This window comes from Ovis aries, chromosome 18, assembly GCF_016772045.2.
Source record: "Ovis aries strain OAR_USU_Benz2616 breed Rambouillet chromosome 18, ARS-UI_Ramb_v3.0, whole genome shotgun sequence".
Taxonomy (NCBI): Eukaryota; Metazoa; Chordata; class Mammalia; order Artiodactyla; family Bovidae; genus Ovis; species Ovis aries.
In genome coordinates, this window is record NC_056071.1 from 29,825,825 (window position 1) to 29,848,729 (window position 22,905).

The 22,905-nt window shown below is 38.7% G+C and overlaps 1 protein-coding gene and 1 pseudogene across 2 annotated transcripts; one reads left to right on the plus strand and one right to left on the minus strand.

The window, feature by feature from the left end:
• The first annotated feature begins 1,272 nt into the window (after positions 1–1,272).
• On the plus strand, positions 1,273–22,905 carry RCN2 (reticulocalbin 2). Of its 2 annotated transcripts, none has more exons than XM_015101966.4 (7): positions 1,273–1,608; positions 2,001–2,106; positions 5,401–5,597; positions 13,635–13,748; positions 17,032–17,128; positions 18,577–18,719; positions 19,230–22,905. In XM_015101966.4, exons 1-7 carry the CDS (start codon positions 1,465–1,467, stop codon positions 19,380–19,382), a joined length of 954 nt encoding a protein of 317 aa, XP_014957452.2. In that variant the 5' UTR covers positions 1,273–1,464; the 3' UTR covers positions 19,383–22,905. The 2 variants fall into 2 exon arrangements, with proteins under 2 accessions (XP_014957452.2, XP_027812958.1); XM_027957157.3 differs by having other exon boundaries at positions 13,647–13,748.
• On the minus strand, positions 9,487–10,013 carry LOC105603148 (large ribosomal subunit protein eL30-like; annotated as a pseudogene).

Consider the following 22,905-nt stretch of genomic DNA (forward strand, 5'->3'; position numbering starts at 1 on the left):
TTTCCACTGTTTCCCCATCTATTTGCCATGAAGTGATGGGACCAGATGCCACAATCTTAGTTTTCTGAATGTTGAGTTTTAAGCCAACTTTTTCACTCTCCTCTTTCACTTTCATCGAGAGGTTCTTTAGTTCTTCACTTTCTGCCATAAGGGTGGTGTCCTCTGCATATCTGAGGTTATTGATATTTCTCCCTGCAATCTTGATTCTGGCTTTTGCTTCATCCAGCCCAGTGTTTCACATGATGTACTCTGCATAGAAGTGAAATAAGCAGGGTGACAATATACAGCCTTGATGAACTCCTTTCTCTATTTGGAACCGGTCTGTAGTTCCATGTCCAGTTATAACTATACAAAAGGTGTCAATATTTCTTAAATGCCTGGATGGTAAGTATCCTGAGTGCCAGCTCTCCAGGCAGGTGGCAGGGAATGTTTGGGACTGGTTGTAAGAAGGAGCCTCAGGTCTCCTGCAGAGCAATATTAAGTAGGCCAAGTATATGCTAGTCTTAAAGAATAATTTATGTCTTAAACATAATTTACTGAATTATACATTTTACTTAGGGACAGTGGTAAAGAATCTGCATGCCAAAGCAGGAGGCGCGGGTTCCAACCCTGGTGCGGATGACGCATTGGAGAAGGGCACGGCAACCCACTCCAGTATTCTTGCCTGGAAAAATCCCATGGACAGAGGAGCCTGGCAGGTTACAGTCCATGGGGTCGCAAAGAGTAGGAAGCGACTTAGCGACTAAGCAACCTCAAACTTGGCGAAGGTCACAGAACTTGTAAATCGCGAAACTGAGCATCAGATACAAAACATCTGGCTTCAGTACCCGGGTTCATTCGTTCTGCTCTGGTCAAATAAGTAAGTAGAGATACATTAAAGATTTGGAAATACAAAGATTTTCCTAGGTACTCTATTGTTTTCATCCAAATCTGCAGCCTTTCTCATTGATGAAAGCAGGGTCGGTTACATGGACTAGACAGGGATCTTCGGGCAGGAATGAGGCTGACTGACAGAGACACGGCGAGGGTGGAGTGAGGGCGTGTCTTCTGGAGGGTGTCGTGGCGCAAGGAAAGGCTCCCCCGGGGGTCTCCCCTCCCGGCCACGATCGCCAGCCTCCGGGAACCTCTGGGCCCGCGGCAGATCGCCACATCGCCGCGGCCCGCCCCCAGCGCCGTGCGACCCAATCAGCGGCGCGGCCTGGCGCCCCGCCTCGCCCCGCCCCCCCCCACCCCCACCGGGGCTATATAGGCCTCGGCCGGACCAGTTTCACCATCGCAGTTGTGGCTCGGGCCTCAGCCTTACAGCACACTAGTAACTGAGGCCACGGACCTCTCCGCATTCCGTTCCCACCTCCGTACGTCGCCGCGCCGCCTCTCTGCAGCTCCCATCCGAGCGCCGCCGCTGGCGTGGGCCCCGCCTGCTTCCCTCCTCGCCTCACTGTGTGTCCGCGGCTGGCTGGCGCGATGCAGCTGGGCCCGAGGCCCGCCACGCTGGGGCTGCTGCTGCTGTGCGCCGCGGCAGCCAGCGCCGGGGAAGCCGAGGAGCTGCACTACCGGCAGGGCGAGCACCGCGCAGACTACGACCGCGAGGCGCTGCTGGGCGGCCAGGTGAGGCGGCCAGACCGGGGGCTGGGAGGGCCGGGCCTCGCAGCGCGGCTGCCGCGGGCTTTGTCCCCGCGGGACAAAGGGGGCGGCCGGGCGAGGCCTGGTCGGGGCAGCCTGACAATGGGGGCCGGGCGGGGCGCTGCTCACTCTCCGATGGACCCCGGGGTCTGTAAGCTCGTGAAAATAGTGCGGCCCAAGACCCAGATCCCTTCTACTCTCCTACAAGGGGCAGGATCACTGAGGGGATCATTGGGGGCAGGGCCCTTGGAGAGCAGATATGGGTCACCCCAAAAGCCCTCCGCAAGGAAGGTCTCTAATAGCTCTGTTTTTCTCCACCATTTTACCCTCCTGATAGTAATGCTTGATCCCCCCTGTATATCGCTTACCTCCCAAAGGAAGAAGTCGATGAATATGTTAAACTCTCCCCCGAAGAGCAACACAAAAGACTGAAGTCAATCATAAAGAAAATTGACTTGGACTCAGATGGCTTTCTCACCGAAAGTAAGGACGTCCTACACAACTAACAATGGAGACATCCCTTTGTAGGAGACAAATACAAACGTTTAAGCAGGGTGTCTGTTGAGTGTAGATGACTAGTGTTGCAATCAATTAGAGATGCTATGTGAGAGGGGTAAAAAGGACATGGTGAGTAGGTTTTATACCTCCAAATCTTTAGACATAGGATACCAAGTAAAGCTCAGTGCTCTCTCCAGTAATACATAAGCATCATTGACCCTGGTGTTCAGGTCATACCTAGAGCAATTGCCGGACTCCTCACATGACTTTTTATCAACGTCAACAATGTGATTCATTTTGGAGAAACAAACTAAAACCTTAAGGCATTAAGTTTATTGCTCTTTTGATAAATGCTTCATTAGAATCTTAAGAACTTGCTTCTTTTTATAAGCAAGTGGAAAAGGACCTGTTTCATGTGAATTGTGCTTATGACAGATTATTATAACTCGGTAGGAACCATATAATCATTATATCCACCTCTTTTTGTAGGGGTGAAGAAACTGAAACCCAGAGGCATAAGTACCTTCCTCAAATGAGTGGCAAAACCAGGATTAGAATCCATATCTCCTTCCCTCAATTCAGTCTTTAATATCCTTCACTTAAAAAAAAAAAAAAAAAAAGAGTGCTCTTAGATAGGTTCTAGAGTCAGGAACGAAATGCACAGATTATTAAAAGAATATTCTAAATAAATAGCTGTGCACCTGCCTCTCCCCATTGCTTAATTCAGTTGAAAAACCCTATCAACTTTTCCAAATTGATCCTCAACAAAAATTCAGGAGCTGTTTTGCTATAACTGTCATTTAAATGCTGCTTAACATCTGAAGAATGAAGTTGCTAGAGAGAATTACAAGCTGATTGGTAAATTCAAGATGTGTTGTCAATGAAGTGCCCTCAGGTGTGGTCACCAATATTAAGGTTTTGCTCCTTCTATGTGAACAACAGAGCCTCTAGACTAATTATCCAATAAGAATAGGTCCAACTTTGGATTCATTAGAGAGTGCACAAGATGATTTGGAAAACTTGGTGGCATTTATCTGTAAGGGCCTATATATGTTCAAATATTTAATAGTAAGCTTTAAAAAAATTAAAAGAAACTTAGTCCAAATCTTCATTTAATAGATGAGAAAACAAAACCTTGAGAGGGTAAACTTAGCTCTAATAGCAGAGCTGAAGTGTGAAGCCCTGTTTCTGGCCTCTGTTCCATTCTGTATCCTGTTATGCCTGGATGATCATTCCTCTTGAGGACTCTTCAGGAAGTTTTGCTTATTTGCACGTTAAGGGCCAGGACTGGACTCGGGTTCTTGAGAGACAGCAAAGTTCAGTGGAAGGAGTGTGGGCTTTGAAGCCAAACATGGGGTTTGAATCTGGACTCTGCTACTTATCAGTTATGAGTCCTCAATTTCTAATGTCAATTTCCTCAACTGTAAAGCAATTATTATAATTGCCTTGTTTTGAGAATTAAAGACAGCATCTGTAGAGGACTTAGTATAAAGTAATTGTTCCATGGTTACCATAATTATTCTACCCCAATTTAAAGTTTCAGGAGAGGCAAAGTATCTTTACTTTTCTCTATTCACCTGACTTGGAGAAGGCAATGGCACCCCACTCCAGTACTCTCGCCTGGAAAATCCCATGGACGGAGGAGCCTGGTGGGCTGCAGTCCATGGGGTCGCTAAGAGTAGGACACGACTGAGCGACTTCACTTTCACTTTCCACTTTCATGCATTGGAGAAGGAAATGATAACCCACTCCAGTGTTCTTGCCTGGAGAATCCCGGGGACAGGGGAGCGTGGTGGGCTGCCGTCTATGGGGTCACACAGAGTCGGACACGACTGAAGCGACTTAGCAGCAGCAGCAGCATTCACCTGACTTCCCCCAAGCTAACAGAGGAATACCATTCTTTAAATGGTGTATTATCTTTAAACCAAATGGGTACTCTTGCTATTCTTACAAATATGCAGATTTTTCTCCCCTCACCCCCTTTTCTCTATGATGCATATACTAAATATCTCTGCTGCTGCTGCTGCTCAGCCGCTTCAGTCGTGTCCGACTCTGTGCGAGCCCATAGACGACAGCCCACCAGGCTCCTCTGTCCCTGGGATTCTCAAGGCAAGAGCACTGGAGTGGGTTGCCATTTCCTTCTCCAAAATATCTCTATAGATATTTTAAAGTATTTTAAGATAGATTTTTAAAAGTTGATTTGAAAGTGGACATTTCAGATTTAGAAACTTTTCCTCCATGTTTTCAGATTCCCAGTTAAGACAAAGCAATTACAAGACACACATAAATCATAATTGCTACCCATAACTTTGTTAAAATTTCCTCCAGATGATTTGACATAGTTAATGGTAATATACTGTAACAATGTTTCTCAAACTTCCGTCACTTGAGTGCATTTTTCAGAATTGAGATCATACTTACTATTATTTCCTTGATATAGTCTTACTTCAACTCAATGTAAAATGTATTTTAAACTTTATATTTTGTAAATGAAGAACATTTTTTCTAATACATATTAAAATAAGTGGTTAGCTATTCAAATATTTGTGCTTCCTGAGAGATCTGTGGTAATTAGCAAAGGAAAAGTTGCTCAGTCGTGTCCAACTCTTTGTGATCCCATGGACTATACAGTCCATGGAACTCTCCAGGCCAGAATACTTGAGTGGGTAGCCTTTTCCCTCTCCAGGGGATCTTCCCAACCCAGGGATCAAACCCAGGTCTCCTGCATTGTAGGTGGATTCTTTACCAGCTGAGCCACAAGGGAAGTCTAAGAATACTGGAGTGGGTAGCCTATCCCTTCCCTAGTAGATCTTCCCAACCCAGGAATCAAACCAGGGTCTCCTGCACTGCAGACAGATTCTTTACCAACTGAGCTATCAGGAAAGCCCAATTAGCAAAAGTTATCTGCAATTTTTTGGATAATATGTTTTAAAAGTCAAGTGCTTTCTTGGCCAATTGGTAGTTTATTTAATAAATACTTGTTGAGCCCGGTGCTTTCTAGTCATTTGGAGTACCTCAGTGAAAAAAATATACCAAAACTCTCCATACTCAAAGGGCTTACATACTGGGTAGATCACACATAACATTCTTAGATTCCAAACAGCTCTCCTCGTCTCCTACTCTTGTTTCTATGAACACAGCTAAACCAGTTCTCACTCAAATATTTATAAACACTAAAGTTTTTTTTTTTTATTGTTTTAAAGAATGTTTAGAAATCCTCGCTTCTCTTAAGTATCAGAATTACTGTCACATTCATTATGTTCTGGGAAATTCTCATAGGTGAACTCAGTTCATGGATTCAAATGTCTTTTAAACATTATGCTATGCAAGAAGCGAAACAGCAGTTTCTTGAGTATGATAAAAACAGTGATGGTAGTGTGTCATGGGATGAATACAACATTCAGATGTATGATCGGGTGATCGACTTTGATGAGAACACTGCTCTTGATGATGCAGAAGAGGAGTCTTTTAGGCAGGTGAGTATATGTGCACAAGCTTTTTCTTTTGATCATATTTGTTCAGTTTCCTGCATGAGTGAGCACAAGAAGCCTGAGGTCATCGACTGGATTGCCTTGTTCTCTAGGCAATCACCTGTTCCACCTCAGTGGTCATTTTGATGTTTCCTTTCTAGCCAGATTTAGCGCTCTTATTCTGGACTACTTCAATTATCCCTGCATCTTTTTCTTAGCTGCATCATTTGTTCTCATTTCCTGGTTTGCTTTTTTAGTGTATTTTGAATATGTTTCACAATATTTTATTTTATTGTGTTATTGAACGGTTGGTTTTGTATCATATTGGAAGATTATAGAGGCCTATTCCCATTTTTAAGTACCTAGGTTTATATAGAATAACTAAACATTTTTAGAATTGTGGTAAGATACACATAAAATTTACCATTTTACTATTTTTAAGTGTGCAGTTCCATATTTTTTATTATATTCACACTGTTGGCAACCAATCTCCAGAATTTATTTCATCTTGCAAAACTGAAACTCTAAACCCATTAAAGTGTTAGTCACTTAGTCATGTCTGACTCTTTGCAACCCCATGGACTGTAGGCTGCCAGCCTCCTCTGTCCATGGAATTCTCCCGGCAAGAATACTGGAGTGGGTTGCCATTCACTTCTCCAGGGGAATCTTTTCCACCCAGGGATCAAACCCAGGTCCCCTGCATTCCAGGCAGATTCTCTACCATCTGAGCCACCAGGGAAGCCTCAAATAACTCCCCGTTTCCACTTCCCCCAGCCCCTGGCAATCACCTCTTTACTTTGTGTCTCTGAATTCAACTACAGTAATTCCCCAGCATATGAACGAGTTCCATTCCAAAAATGCATTCATAAGTCCAACAAAGTTAGCCTGTACCCAACAAACAGAATCAGCTATACAGTATTATAATAGGTTATAATATTTTTTGCACAAATAATATACACAAAAATACAAAAAAATTAAACAACTTTAATCTTACAGTATAGTACCTTGAAAAGTAAAGTAGTACCAGCTACATCACTGCTGCTTCTAAGCTTGCCTCTGGACATCTTGGGCTTGCAATAAGGAGACTGTACTACTGTATTTTATACAGTGCCTGCATGCATGCTGAGTTGCTTCAGTCATGTCTGACTTTGCAATGCCAGGCTCCTCTGTCCATGGGATTCTCCAGGCAAGAAAACCGGAGTAGGTTGCCATTTCCTTCTCTAGGGCATCTTCCGACCCAGGGATCGAACCTACGTCTCATGTCTTCTGCCTTGGCAGGCTGATTCTTTACCTTTAATGCCACCTTCAAAGCCCGTACCCTGTACAGTAAGGTACACAGAAGCATAAGCACCTGGAGAGGATGCCTGCATGTGACTGGATGCCAGACATGTGAATTAACTTAAGTGATTGGACAGGAAGACACATGTTCACATCTTTGAAAGCTTGCAACTTGAAGGTTCATATGAATGAGAGTTACTGTATTCTAGGTACCTCATATAAGTGGAATCATACAGTATGTTTTTTGTGATTAGCTTATTTCACTTAGCAGTCTCAAGATTTGTCCAGGTCATAGTATGTGTCAAAATTTCCTTTTAAAGACAATAATATTCCATTATATGTATATATCACATTTTGTTAACCATCCATCAATCAATGGTGAGTTGAGCTGCTTCATCTTTTTGGCTATTGTGAGTAATGTTGCTATGAACATGGATGTACAAATATCTGTTTGAAATCCTGCCTTTAATTCTTTTGGGGGTACATCCAGAAGTGGAATTGCCAGTTCATATATAGTAATTCTGTTTTTAAATTTCTGAGGAACTGCAACACTGTCTTCCATAGTGGCTGCACCATTTTAAATAACGTATTTTTAAAAATTTAGTATCACTGTGAGTTGTGGTGTGTCTCATGGTTTAATTTGTTGAAATATACTTCTTAAAAATAGTTGAAGAAGACATATTTAGGAATTAACAGGAACTTTTAAAGACTTAGTAATTAGTAGGAACTCTTTAAGACATTATTATAAGCCTTAAAAATTGATATTGTGAATACTTTGTATTTCAGAGGTAGTTTTAAAGACTTTTTTTAAAAAGAGATATTTGTATGTGGAAAAAATAAACTCAAACAACTGTTTGCAAAGGCTGTGTCCCAAAATATTAGTCAAGGGTGCTTTGAAAACTTTTGAGCTTCCTCTGTTGGTATCTACAATTTAGTTTTTACTGTGGCCATAGTGTAGCATTGGATATGCTATTTATTTTAGAACCATATTGGCCACTTGAACTCTGTAGGTCATCACTAACTCAAAATTGGTTGTTTCTCTTCTAAGGATTATCGACTAAAAAAATGCACAGCTTGAGAGTTGTGTGTTAAGTTTTATTTGAGGCAGTATGAGGACTGCAGCCTAGGAGACAGCACCTCAGATAGCTCTGAGAAACTGCTCCAAAGATGTAGGGGGGAAGGAAAGGACAGTATATATGTGATTTTGGTAAAGGGGGAGTACATACAGTCAAGCACATTTATTTTTTTAGAAAATTTCTGCTGGTCTTATAAAGCTTCTGCTAGTCATGAGAAACAGTTGTCAACCATGAAGGATTTTAGTGCTTTTCTAGAGATGAGGAGATATAAGAATTGGGCTCATAAAATTATCTCCTGAGAATATCTAACTATCTGAAGACCTGTCCTGCCAGTTTTCCCAGAACTCAGAGTGCCTGGCTTCTGCTGTCCGTCCTGAGCTCCTTCAGAGGGTGCTGGAGGCGAGCAGCTGCAGCAGCACAGGATTTAATCCTGTAGAGGTAGATGGCAAGCACCCGTGGCAAGTGCTAGTTTGTGGCTGACATGATTATGCATTGGCTATGCCTGTACTGCCAGTGAGGAGGGTAAGGACTCCAGCTTTGGGGCCAGTCAGCTTGGCTTTACATTCAGCAAGGGCTTCCCCAGTGGCTCATCAGCTAAAGAATCCACTTGCAATTCAGGAGCTGGAGGAGATGCGAGTTCAATCCCTGGGTTGGGAAGATCCCCTGGAGGAGAAATGGAAACCCACTCCGGTATTCTTGCCAGGAAAGTCCTATGGACCGGTGGGCTACAGTCCAGAGGGTCGCAAAGCATCAAACGGGACTGAGCATGCATGCAACACCACATGACTGGTGCACCTTAGTTTAAATTAAGCCTCCTATGCCTCAGTTTCCTCGCATCTAAAAATGGGGATAACAGTATGGAGAAATAGTAACAAATAGCAGCAGTTGAACTGGTAAATCTTTCTATGTTAATCTGAAAGAAAATTGTTGAAGTAAACACGTGAGTCACATGTTTATCTCTAACACTTACATACAATCAGCTTTTGGAAGTTGTTTAAGCATTTGTTAACTGTACCAGCTTTAGAACAGACAAGATTTAATATATAGGGGAAAATATCCTCTTTTTCTCCTTAGTTGGGTCTTCATCTTACAGCAGACTAAAAAGAGTGTAGATCAGTGTTTCCACTACTTAGTGCTAAAAAGAAAACAAATGATGATAAGCCCTAGAATTTGTCTAGCTGCTAGTTATTCTCCTTTACTGTAGGAATTAACTCATCTTAGAAGCATCGTTCACATTCCAAAATTTTTTCTAAAACCAAACCATGGTATGACCTCATGACTTCTTTGCCAGGGAATTAATACAAATGTTAAATACAGTATTTTAAAATCTTACCAGAAGTAGATTCTGTGTGTGTTTGTTTGTTTTTCATTCAAAAGATTTCATTATTATCCCACCAAAAAGTAGGAAAATTGTGTAGTTTTTTAAAATCTATATTCTTTGTAGAGTGGAGGGTGAAATGTAATAATACATGATGGTATTGAGAAGAAAATCTTCACTTCGAAGAAATACGTGACTGGTTACATAAACTGTTTATGAGCAGTTGTTTTTTTTTTTTTTTTTCAGAATGTCTGATTTTATTTTATTTATTTATTTTTTAAACAAGCTCTGGCTAGTTTTACTAAAGAAAAATTGTACATGATTTACTTTTCGCCAGTCTGGTCTGGCATGCTTCTAATAATATCAGAATCACCTAGATCAATGATAGCCAGTGTGCATACACTGTAGTATTTTCCACATGCTGTGCCCAGTTCGATATTATTGCCACTGTAGTGATGGACACGTTTTGGCCAACATGGCGTAATACTCTATTTCAGATTTCCTCAAGGCTGGGCAGGTGTTGGCAAGGATGACCAGTTTCGCTTTGCCTTGTCTGATCATTTTCAGAGTCTGTTTGTACCCCAGCACGTACTTTCCACTTTTCATAACCAGCTGGAGCCTAGAGTTGATCGACTCCAGTGACTTTTTTGTCTTATTTGCGGCCACCATCTTCCTGCCTTAGATGCGGGACACCCCCAACCTAGAACACAGAGTTCAGGACAGGAAGTTTACGATCTGAAGTTCCAAACTGGCAACTCCCTGGGCACTGCGCGCTGCCAAAACCTCGGCCGGCAGGAGCCCACTCACCCAGAATGTCTGATTTTAATGCTGTGTTTCCCAGCCAGGTACTCAGGACATGTTGATTATAAGACTGTACTTTTAAAGAATGAATTAGATGGACCTTGTAGCCTAAAGGAATTAATGGGTCCCTGAAATGAACACTTCTCAATGGGAGTCCTATTGGTCCTATTGCTTATTCTTCAACAACATAGGAATATGTCTCTACATGAAATTCTATTTATAATACTTTGTTAGAATTATATATATATTTACATATATAACCCACTAAAAGTGGATGTGGGATGTAAAAATGAACCCAGACATAACTGCATGATTCTGCAAAATAAAAAATAAAAAGATGAAGAATGCATCGATCTTAAAGTTACAGCCTAAACATTGTACCATAAAATAATCATAAAAAGTAATTGGATATCCAAATAAAATGTTTCTGTATGGAAGCCTATTTAAAAACAAAAATCAATTTGATAGCTGAATTATATGTTACTTTTAATGTTTTCATATAGAGAATAGAGATAACCTGGAATAATGACTCGCAGGCTGTGAGATGCCGGAAAAAAGTATTTCTTTATGACCTGATGAACAAGTATAGTCAGCACTTTTAAGCAGGATAATTAAAGTTTGAGCACCTACCTGGCAAAAGCTCAATTCCTGTAACTTCTAAAGCCAGCTGCTGAATGTGCATGTGTAAGAGGATTTATTTGTGTAAGATAGAATCATGCACGTGGCTAATCAGAGTTTTAAGACCTAGACTTTTGTTCTGTTTTCACAGGTTATATATTTCCTCATGTAAAATCTTTAGTCTACCAAAAGATGGCAGTTTTGTTCTTCACAAGTTTCTGTTACAATATAAAAATAAATGACTATGGTAGTTTCCATCTTTTTACTACTGTGTATAGCACTTTCTATGCACTAGAATACAAGGGTTTTATACAGAAAAAAAAAAAAAAAGTGTTGAGGTTTTATGAAGCTGACCGTCCTTTGTGGTCATCTTTTAGAAATTTGCCGCTTTGGAAAAAGTTTTTTGGTGTATTAGCTTCTTTAATATGAGTCTCTAATAAATTGTGTTCTTTAAATGACCAAAAATAAAACTTTTAAAAATCACATTATTTTTTAAAAACCTGAGAAATGTAAATGGGAAAAGTACTTTTTTTTTTTTTTTTTTAAAGAAATCTCAGCTGTTGAAAGAGATCCTTTCTTTCTATAGGCAGATTTGGCCAAATTCAGCTCCCTCTGCTGAAACATGAACCTTTTTGCTCCAGATTGAAGGGTTCTTTCATAAGGAAATCTAAGCACTTTAGTATTTTGAATAGTGATTTATTCAAAAAACTTGATTGACTCAGCTAAGTACCTCAAGTTCTTGTTTTTCTACTTTTCCCCATGTTAAACCTGAACATAACATGTACATTATTTAGTTATTTAAAATTATGAAACATTAAGTTAAAAGCAGCTATTTGGAAGCATTTTTTTTTCTCTGTCGTGACTGGGTGAATATAACTGGCTAGTGGAATCTGGGTGTTTAAAAGACAAATTCCTTGGGGAAAGAAGTGAGCCTCTCCACTGTAAATCAGTCATCGTAAAAGAACTACTGTTTCAGTAAACGAGTGCTACCTAACCACTAGTATTCTAAAAAATTGAAAAGAGCATTTCTTTTCAACAGTGAAACACATAAAAGTTTCTAAAATATTTGAAATTGTGCTTTTTAAAAAATGTGCGGTTTAATACACATCAGTTTATAAAAAGGAAAATTATTCCTAGAAATTTCTCAAAATAAAATGTATGCAGGATTAGCAATATGCCACTGTTGGCTTCCAGTACTCTTAATTACAGAATTACCTTTGAGAAAATTGATTAAAAGCAGCTTTTCCCCGAATAGTCGCTGCTGCTTGGTTTCCTACTAGAGTGTACTTGAGGGGAAAGGAAAGGAAGATGGGCATGACAAAGTAGAAAACGGTATGATTATTTAACTCAACCCCAAGATAGGGGCTTTTCAGCTTTTGATGTATTCATCTGGACATACAGAATTAGCACTATAAAGAGCCTACAAAGAGCAGACTTCCAAATATTTACCAAAAGTATTCTCATAAGAGGACTATTTTTTGAAACCTGTTACAGTGTTTTTGAAAAGTCATTTTGAAGACCAAAAACAGAAATAGGCACACCAAGAACTAATACATAGTCTAAATCCATTGCTTTGGGGCCATTCAAAAAATTACTGCAATTGTTAAAGAAGATAGTGTGTAGTATTGTAGAAAGAACAGGAAGGATCCAAGTTCAATATATTTTAGATGTTTTCCTGACATCCCTTTCAATAAGTCATTTTAATCTCAGTTTTTCCATCCATAATAGTAACATGTAACATTTATTGAATACCTAATATGTTTTCTAATTGCTTGATAGGAATTCTCATCCCAGTTGCTTTATAGAGATTTTTTTCTTATTATGAATTGTTCAGTTTATTTAAACTAAAAAAAAAAAACAACAAAAAACAGTTCACTGATTTCTCTCATTTCCCTACTAGCCACTTCTGGCAGCCACTTGTCTGTTCTCTCTATCTATCTGTGAACTTTGATTTAGAGGGATTTTTTTGTTTGTTTTTAGATTCTACATATGAGAAGTCATGCAGTATTTGTCTTTCTCTGACTTATTTCACAAAGTGTAATGCCCTTGAGGTATATATACATGTTGTCTTAAATGGCAAGATTTTATTCTTTATGACTGAGTAATATTCTACTATATATATATAATGGAATATATTATATAATTTTTTTATCCATTTATCCATCAGTGGACATAGGTTGTTCCCATGTGTTGGCTATTGTAAATAATGCTGCAGTGAACATAGAGGCTTGTATATCTTTTTGAGTTAGTATTTTCATTTTCTTTAGACAAATACTCAGAAGTGGGATTGCTGGATTATCTGGTTGTATAGCATCCAGGTGTCAGGTGTGCCTCACTGTGGTTTTGATTTGCATTTCCCTGATGATTTATGATGCTGAGCATCTTTTCACGTGCCTGTTGGCCATCTGTATGTATTCAGAAAACATCTATTCAGACCTGCCCATTTTTTTAGTTGGACTGTTCATTTTTCTATTGAGTTGTACAAGTTCTCTATGTATTTTGGATATTAACCCCTTATCAGATAGATGATTTGCAAATATTTTCTCCCATTCAGTAGCTTTCATTTTCTTGATGATTTCTTTGGCTGTGCAGAAGCCTTTTAGTTTGATGTAGTCCCACTTGTTTATTTTTGCTTCTGTTGTTTTTGGTGTCAAATTATCCCAATTGTATATTTGAGGAGCCCAAAGAGGTTAAGCAGTTTGCCCTTAGTAACAAATTAATAAGTGGCATTGCTGGGATTCAAATCTGAGTCTCTCTGTGTCCCTGTAGTGCTTCTAGTAAATGCTTGTTATTTGCCCAACTTACCATCAAAGGGATGATGTGAAGATAAAATGTGATAATGGATATAAATGTACTTTAGAGTTCACATAGCTTGTATTTTTCAAAGTATTTTTAATGACGTTATGGGATGAATGAGAAAACCTTTAAATGTTCAATATTTAATTTTCAAAGCTTCATTTAAAGGACAAGAAGCGATTTGAAAAAGCTAATCAGGATTCAAGCCCTGGTTTGAACCTTGAAGAGTTTATTGCTTTTGAGCATCCTGAAGAAGTTGATTATATGACGGTAAGGAAGAAAAAATTTCAAGATAACTATTGAATAGCCCAAACTTTAAAACTTACTTTTACACAGTAATGAAAATGAATTATATACAAAACAGAATTTTAGGAGATGATCTAAACTTCTCCTTGCTTCAGAAGAGGCATGGGAAGCAGGTTTTCGGGTGGAGTGGGGGTGTGTACAGGGAGGGAGAAGGTAAGGAATGAGGTTTTCTTAATCTCTGAAGTATGTATGTGTATCAGTCTTTCCCTGGCTACTTTCTCTTTCATAACTGGGTTATCTTCAGCCTTCCTTGTTGTTTTGTAGCTTTCAGACTTTCGCAGGTGTTTCAATATCAGTAACACTAGAACTTCCTGTTTAGTTTACAAGGTTACTTGTGAAAACTTTTGGTCTGGGAACACTATCACATTTAGATCCCTTTGCATAGGGTATGGAGGTGGGATGAGGTGGGGGGATGCAACTGCTAATGACTAATAATGTTTTTGCAACTTTAGGCATAATGAGTCCCCTCATCCCTTTAGTACTTAAAAGAAGTACCAGCTCTTCAAAATTTTGTTGAACTCTAGGTATAGTTCAACACTGATTAAGTCCCTGCTATGACTTGGTAAACTTCTTGAGAGCAGAAACTATCATATTGGAGAGTAAACATTAACATAAGAAATGGCTTTTAAAAAACAGACGAAACATTTACATTGAGGTCTGTTGCCCGGCATCAGCCCCCAGCTGTGTGGCTTGGTTCCCTGGACATTTCTGGGAGGGAAGATGCAGCTTTTTGCTTAATGGGTCATGGTTGGATGCCACTGCCTTGATAGCAGGACTGCAGATACATTTTTCTCTCTAGCTCAGTGGCAACACACCACCATCAGTGCCATTTCTCTTGCCATTGTGAGGCTTTGGATTTCTTACTTTCCACAAAGTACATGACCTAGTTTGAGAACATTGCTGGGCACAGTTTGTTTAAGTGCCAGAATTAAGTAAAGATAAGCTAATTGAGCCCTAGCATGGTAGGCAGAGGATGTTGGATCTTGATTATCTGGGGAATAAGGAACAGTTGAAGACCGAGGAGGGAAATGACCAGTGACAGCAATGAAATAATTTAGGCATTATGTGTATGGCCCTGGAGTAGAAAGTGGCAATGGAATGAATTGATGAATGACCAACATTCTGAAGAAAGCACAGACAGGAATGTTGACTGATGTATCATGGGAGGGGAAGAGGGCAAGAATCAGAAATGACTCCGAGGTTGGAAGCTTGAGTAACGATACAAAAGCAGTACCATTGCAGAATGGGATATGTCAGGATGGGAAAGGATGGTCTTTGTGCTGAGTTGGAGTTGACAGCAGCACACAAGATGGGTGATCCTAAGACGGTGTCTCATTCAGAGCAGCTCCATTAATTTCTGTTTACCTTAATTGTCTTTGTGGATCCTTTTTTCCTTTTTTTCCCCTTTAAGGGTATGTAGGATGGGAAAGGGCAGAATATAAGATCAACTAAGTGATTCTACGTTGAATTAAAAGTTGGAATTTAAAAAATATTTTGATTCACATAATATTAAAAATTATTTTAACCAAGGCAGCATTCTTGAAATAAGTCTGTTTCCCAAGAGGATTACTTGAATGGAGGAATAATCATTTTGATCAGTGATTCTTTTATTGGATCACAGACTCCTTTAAAAAATATATGATGCAAGCTGTGTACCCTGCCCCAGAAAAGCCCTGAACATGTCCATGTTCATACACATAAAATACTGGATTAATAATCTCAAGAGATTCTCAGATCCTCTCTCCAAAACTAATCTTTGGGTCTCCAGGTTAACATCCCCTGGTTTCTGTATCAAAAATCTGTTGTATTTGATTTTTTTAAAAAACTAACAACTTCTACTTAAGTGTTGCTTCATGCAGATGTAGATAAAGCCCCTGGATTCGACTACAATAAGAGACATTTGAGAATATATTTCACTGTAGTTGTGGTGCTGGAATCCAGGCTGAAAAAGTATTCAGGCAGCAGCAGGTAATGAGGAAATGAGAACAGTAGATGTAACCTCTGAGAGGAGAAGAAAGACCAGGATGGTGGTTAAAGAGTGCAACAGAGTCGTGGGAACTTGACTGTTTCTAAAGGCATAGAAGAAGGAGCTAGTGGAAAGGGTTGGAGAGGCTGGAGTTAAGAGTAAAAGAAAGCTCTCAGGAAATGAGGAAGTATGGGATCTAGGAAGAGAGTTGAGGGCTTCATCCTGAGGGGCAGAGCCTTAACTGCTGAGATCAAAGAGAAGGATGAGAGGAGCAGGCATCAAAAAGAGGTGGTTAAAGGTGAGGATGGAATGCTAGGAAACAAGGAAGGATTTCTCCCATGCTTAGAAAAACAGGAAGTCTTTGCCAAGAGCATGTTGGAGAGAGCTGGGGTAAGGCTTAGAGAAAACAGAGATGTCAAAAACCAGCCATAGAGTGTTAGGGAAGCTGAGGCAGAGATAGACTTCCAAGCTGCAGTGAGAGCCCACAGAAGTGGCAAAAAATAAATTTATAAGGATTAGGTTTATATTTGTGTATCTTCCTCTGATTCTGGAATAAAGGAGAAAGTGATGTGGGTCTGCTGTATAGCATGAGGGCTGCCATAATCAGAAAAGTCTCCAAGGGGGCACAGGAGTGTAGGTAGGCAGGCACTGGAGCAGGTCATCTTGGGAAAGCATAGCTGGAAAGGGTGTGATCTTTGGGTCAAAAGGGATTAGTTGGGAAGGAGCCTTAGAAAGAGTCGGGAACCGATTTGAGGGCAGTCTAGGGTGGAAGAGGAGGCAAGGAAGTTGAAGTTATATAGGGTACTGACCCATTTCAGGCAACAGTTCTATGCAGAGACATCTGAGATGAGGGTTCTTTTGGCTTGTTAATGGATTGGCAGGAAAGTGAAATTAAAGACAAAGATAGTATAAGATATCATTCTTCAGAAGGAGGTAATGTGCAGAAAATAGAAATGTGAGTTTATTGCCAAGGTTATTCAGGAGGGTGAGGTAGAGTGCTCAATAATAGAAACTTAAGGATGTTAAATTCTAAGCTATTAATATTTGGGGTTTTATTCCTGCTTCTAAATTCCAGTGTTTAGAAAGATTGCGTGGCAAGTAGAGACAAAATAATTATTCCTAAAGAATAATTAGGATAATTATTTCCATAGTAGGATTAATTAATTATAGTAAAAATAATTCAATAATTAATTCTATAGTAGGATTGATTCAGATGGTGATGGGATTGAAACTTTTGTGACAGATTTTTTTTTTTTTATTTTGCGAACTTACATGGAATAGGAATTTGTCATTCAAGAGGCTTTAGAAGAACATGACAAAAATGGTGATGGATTTGTTAGTTTGGAAGAATTTCTCGGTGACTACAGGCGGGACCCAAGTAAGTAGGCTGGGGATGTGTGGAAGGAAGGGGGAAAAAAGGAAGAAATTGAAAGATAGTCTTGCTCATTGAGAGCTCTGTTTGACAGAGGAAAATGGAAGAATGGGCCTGATACCTCCTTGTTCAGTTCAATAAAATACTAGTGAAACAAAGAGACTTACAGCTTATCTGAGAATGCTGTTTTGCTCAGTTTTAGTTCCACATGTAGAGCCAAGCATTTTTCTTCCTTTTCAAACAAATACAATGTAATTATCAATTCAAATGCCTGAGGAAGTAAAGGTTGATATTTTTAAACAGACTCCTGTACGTTTGCATGTAGATCTTAGAAGAAAAAAATAAATAAAATCCTATAAATACTAGAGTAAAACTATGGAAAGTGGCTTACTGTTTAAAATTTAAGGAAGTTTTATATGCAGCTTTTTTTTTTAATTTTAAAATCTTTAATTCTTACATGTGTTCCCAAACATGAACCCCCCTCCCACCTCCCTCCCCATATGCAGCTTTTCGTATAAGCAGCTGTCTTTTCAGAATTTTTGCTTAGCATCACTTACTGTGAATGTCACTTTAAAATTACCTATGGCATTACTTTGCAAGAACACACAGGGAGATTTAGTCACATGATGTTCATAAAACCATTACCCAGTTCAGACTTTGGCCAACAATATCAGAACAAGTAGCAGCAGTTAGCAAAATTACTAGTTTGTGATAATATGTAACAGTTGAAAAATTTTTTTTCTCCATGAGATTTTTACATAGACTTTTAAAAAATCTCCATCTGTTTATTTATTTATTTTTTTAATATAAATTTATATATTTTAATTGGAGGCTAATTACTTTACAATACTGTATTGGTTTTGCCGTACATCAGCATGAATCCGCCACGGGTGTGCACAGGTTCCCCATCCTGAACTCCCCCTCCCACCTCCAGGTTCGATGCATGATACGTAGACTTTCATCTTTGTGTGTTGTTTTTTTTTTTTTTTTTCACTTTTTCAGTTGAGTTTTATCCCAGAACAGTTTTATAACAAAGCTGATTAGTTTTTCTTTTTGGTCACGCCACACAGCATGTGGGATCCTAGTTCCCCGACCAGGGCATTGAATCGACGGTGCCTGCATTGGAAGCACAGAGGCCCGACCCCTGGTCTGCCAGGGAGGTCCCTATGCAACAGTTCTACATACGTCCCCTACCTTTTGAACCTCCCTCTCATCTCCCTCCCTACCCCACCCCTCTGTGCAACTGTTTTAAAACTCGAGTATCATTTTTGAAAATTACTACTGAGTTTGCGCTTATTTCAGCCCTTTAGAGTTAAGCTCTTTGTTTCTTGGGGCCTCCTTTCTGTGGTAAGCTGTAAATTCATTTCCTCTATCTGGGGCTATATCAGACTTCTTTTGGGATGCCTGTGATATTCTTGTGTATCCATGTTTATGTTCTTTTTTAATGTTAATAGCCGCAAATGAAGATCCAGAGTGGATACTTGTTGAGAAAGATAGGTTCATGAATGATTACGACAAAGATGCTGATGGCAGACTTGACCCACAAGAACTGTTGTCCTGGGTTGTGCCCAATAACCAGGGCATTGCGCAGGAAGAGGTGAGTATTACAGAATGACTCTCTCATCCCCAGATTTGTGCTATTATAGTAAAGGAGATTCAGAATCGTAAGCCAAAGAAGGAAGTAATGGAGTTATTTAGGATCGATGCATTGCTATTTCTTGATTTAAATCTATGATCTGTTTTAGATTGTCAAAGAGACAAGGAAGTTAAGATGGTATTATGTATGAATTCAATAGTACAATAGAATAATGAAAGTTGGTATTTACCTCTGGGGCTCAAAATGGGTTATACTAATTTTTCTTGACTTTGAGATATCCTGAATTGGATTTGAGTTGGGAAGAGACAGAACCCAGCAGAAAGTAAGAAAGGAGGTAACGAGAAATGCTGTAAACAGACCCAGTCATGATAGTTAATACTTTCAGGTACTTAGACAATAATGAGTACTTGGTATACCTGAATGATTTTGACAAATCAGATCCCATTAAAATGTGAACATCTTGCTGAAAAATACTCATTATGCTTGACACCTTTTTGTTTTATTTTAAAGGCTCTTCATCTAATTGATGAAATGGATTTGAATAGTGACCGAAAGCTCTCCGAAGAAGAGATTCTGGAGAACCAGGACTTGTTTCTTACAAGTGAAGCCACAGATTATGGCAGACAGCTTCATGATGAATATTTTTATCATGATGAGCTTTGATCCCCGGGTGTATCTGAGTAGAGCACAGGCTCCTTTTATAGTTTGTTACCAGCTTTACTTTTGTGATAAAATGTTGATGTTATATTTTACATTCTTAAGTCTTACCAGAGTCAAAATTATCTTAATGTACATTATAGTTTTGGCCTTTTAGGAGAAAAGTAAAACAAAAGCCTGATATTTATTTCCAAATGCATTGGAGAAATGAAACAATGTTGTGCCATATGACAAAAAAGTCTTTCCTAAATAGCCCATCTGTTTAGTACTGTATTGTGAAATATTTGAGTTCTGTTTCCATACTTGAAAAAAAAAAACCAGAGGATTTCAGAGATGCCTGAACAATATTATTTAAGTAGTATGTGACTAAGCTATCAATTTTTTGTTTTAAGTAGGTTTAACTTGGGAACTGACAGAAGGACATTGTTTTTAGATTTAGCATTTTGTTTTAAAACCTTTAAAGGAACCTTAGAAGGACTTATACCTCACATATTAATGTTGAGAAGTTCTGCTTAATTTTAAAATGGTTTCTGTAAAGGGTTTTATTGTATGAAATAGAACTTTATATTTTTGCATATGTATAGATAGTAATTATATTTAATGTATAACTATAGCATTACGGTGTGTGGAATTTGACTTTGTCCAGAACTCTTTTCTTTTTTTTTTTTTGACTGATTAAAATGAAATGTCCTATCTTTTTATATGTTTGTTTGATTTTTCTTTGTTCTTTCAGGTAAACCTTGAATTCAGCAAAAGTTTTGTTGTATTATACATTACCTGACCTCATTTATTCCTGTATTTGAGAAGTAAATTCTCTCAAAACTTTGTTAAATTATATTCTTGCTTCATATTCTTATTTTGGTTTTTTTGGATAAAAGAATCATATTGTGATTGAATGTACACCTGACACATTTCAGTTGCTAGTATAGCAAATGCGGTCTTGCTCTCTCAGCCTGGAAACAATCATAAGGATTACACAGGTTGAAATTACCAGCAGAGCCTGAGATCAGTCATACTGAAATTAAAATCACACTTGATAAGCATTTGTCCACACCTATGCAGTCAGTTTTAACCTTATTCAGGAAGTTAGCTTGTTACCTTTGTGGGGAGTAAGAAAAGTGAGAAGGTGAGAAATTTATTTTTTTCCTAGCTTTAACTCACAGTTTCTGTTTTCTTAAATTATCTATATTTGTGGGTGAAGAGGCCAGCTATGCATTCTGTTAATCTTTTTCCAATCTGAAGTTGTCTCTTTTATAGCATGCACAGCATTGGGAGACTCAGCTAGTTTTTATGAGTAATAGAGAAAACCTGAAACTCTTTTCTGATAGAATTAACTGTCTGCTTACCTCTCTTGCTCCCATTTTTGCTGATATGAGTTGTGAATGCAGATTATAAACTCTCACACTTTAATGATAGCTTGCTTACCCTGGTGGCTGAAGTACATGGTTTTCATTTTAACTTATACTTGTCTGGTTCTTTAAGAATTAAAAGATACACAATTATCACTCATCTGCCATTTTGTCAACCTTACTGAAATTAGGATATTTGGAATTACTAGTTTGATTAGCATGATAATCATTTGTTTTTCTTACTAGATTCTCCAAAATCTATACCAGAATTGTTAGAGGATCAGATACAGCTTTTATTTTAATCTGATGAGTTAAGAATTAGCATTCTACATTCAGCCTTGATTTCACGTGGATATAAGAATTTTGGTGACATTATTAGTGGTCATCCATATCTGTACTTCTTTAATCCCTGGCATAAAGAAATTATACTTTCCAGTCCCCATGTGGGTGAACAAGGGCTGGTTCTAACCAATTAAGTGTGAGTGGAAGTAGTATGTGTCATTCCCAAAGCAGACCAGTGACAAACCTTTGCCGTGCCTTTGCCCTGGTGGTGTAAAGGATGCCTTACTTGAAATGGTGAAGCCACAAGATCAAAGTGGTCTTTTTAAAGGTTTCTTGCTTTTCGGCTGTGCTGGGTCGTCATTGCTGTGCAGAGGCGCTCTCTAGCTGCGGCAAGCTGGGGGCTACTCATCCTTGCCGTGTGTGGGCTTCTCTTGTTGCAGAGCAGGGGCTCTAGAGTGCAGGCTCAGTAGTTATGTTGCACGGCTTAGTTGCACGTGAAATCTTCCCAGACCAGGGATTGAACCCATGTCCCCTGCACTGGCAGGTGGATTCTTTATGGAAAGTCCCGAAATAGTCTTGATTACTGAGTGACCCCAGGAAGCTCAGGTGGACCCTCAGTGGACTTTGCATGATCAAAAAATAAGACTTTTATTATGTTAAGCTGCTAAGATTTTGGTAAGAGCACATCCTATCCTTGCTAAGAGAAGATTTAGTATTAAATAATTGGCTTTTATAAGCATTCAGAGAAAAAGAATCTGCTTTGAACAGAGTTTCTATAATTCAGAATAGAAAAGTTTATTTCTTTTGCTAATTCAAAATAGAAAAGTTTATTTTTAATGCTTTTGTTGGGATTTAAGTTTTAAACAAGCCTCTTTAAAAATAAAGCTTTTATTTTTATTTTAATAGAAATAGGATAATTTGAATTTATTCTTATAGAATGAGACTTTTTGAATTATTTGCTGATTCTGGCTGAAGGACTTAATAACTTCCTTTGTTAGACTCCAGGAACTACTTCAAAATGGAAAAGCTGACAGTATATACACAAATCAGTTCATACATGTTTCTGATTGGGCAAATATACAGGACAGAAAATGACTTTATAGTTTGTGATGTGAACTTAAACAAAGCTAGGACATTCAGTTAGCCTTAGTTCTTTCCTTTGTTTTTTTTTTTTTTTTTAATCAACTTATTTTAAAGTCTTAGCAGTCTTAAATTCACAACAAAATTGAGCAAAAGGTAGTGATTCCCATGAACTCTGCTCTTCACACATACACAGCCACCTCTACTATCAAAATCCCTTACCAGAGTGGCGTATTTGTTACAACTGATGACACATTGGGGAAGGAAATGGTAACCCACTCCAGTATTCTTGCCTGGAGAATCCCAGGGACAGAGAAGTCTTGTAGGACATTATTATCACTCAAAGACCACAGTTTAGGATTTGTTCTTGATGTTGCACACTCTGTGGGTTTGGACAAATGTATAATGACATATCTACCTTTCTACAGGGTAGTTTCACTGCCCTAAAATCCTCTCTGCTCTGCCTTTATTCATTCGTCCTCCGTCCCAACCCCTGGCAAACACTAAACCTACTGTCTCCTTAGTTTTGCCTTTTCCAGAACATCACATAGTTGGAATTATTACAGTATATGTCCTTTTTGGATTCCTTTGCAGTTTTAAATTTATGCATTAAATTATGCATTTATCTCTCAGGTTTTTGTGTTACTGTATTTCCTTTTAAGTGAGAAATTTCTTCTTTAAAAAACTTCTATAAGATCTTTTCAAGTTTAAAAAATTATTTGGGAAAGCAAATTAAAGTCAAGTTCTTGAAACAAGTGTGATAACCAATGTGCTTCATTTCAACATTGAGTTTTTGTCAAATAAATATTTGGCCAGAC

What these genes read in the sequence shown, in the direction of transcription:
- RCN2 (XM_015101966.4), top strand. Translation starts at nt 1,465, where the DNA reads ATGCAGCTGGGCCCGAGGCCCGCCACGCTGGGGCTGCTGCTGCTGTGC. An exon ending in AGGCGCTGCTGGGCGGCCAG is followed by an intron (nt 1,609 to 2,000) that starts GTGAGGCGGCCA and finishes TACCTCCCAAAG; the next exon opens with GAAGAAGTCGATGAATATGT. An exon ending in AAGAGGAGTCTTTTAGGCAG is followed by an intron (nt 5,598 to 13,634) that starts GTGAGTATATGT and finishes TAATTTTCAAAG; the next exon opens with CTTCATTTAAAGGACAAGAA.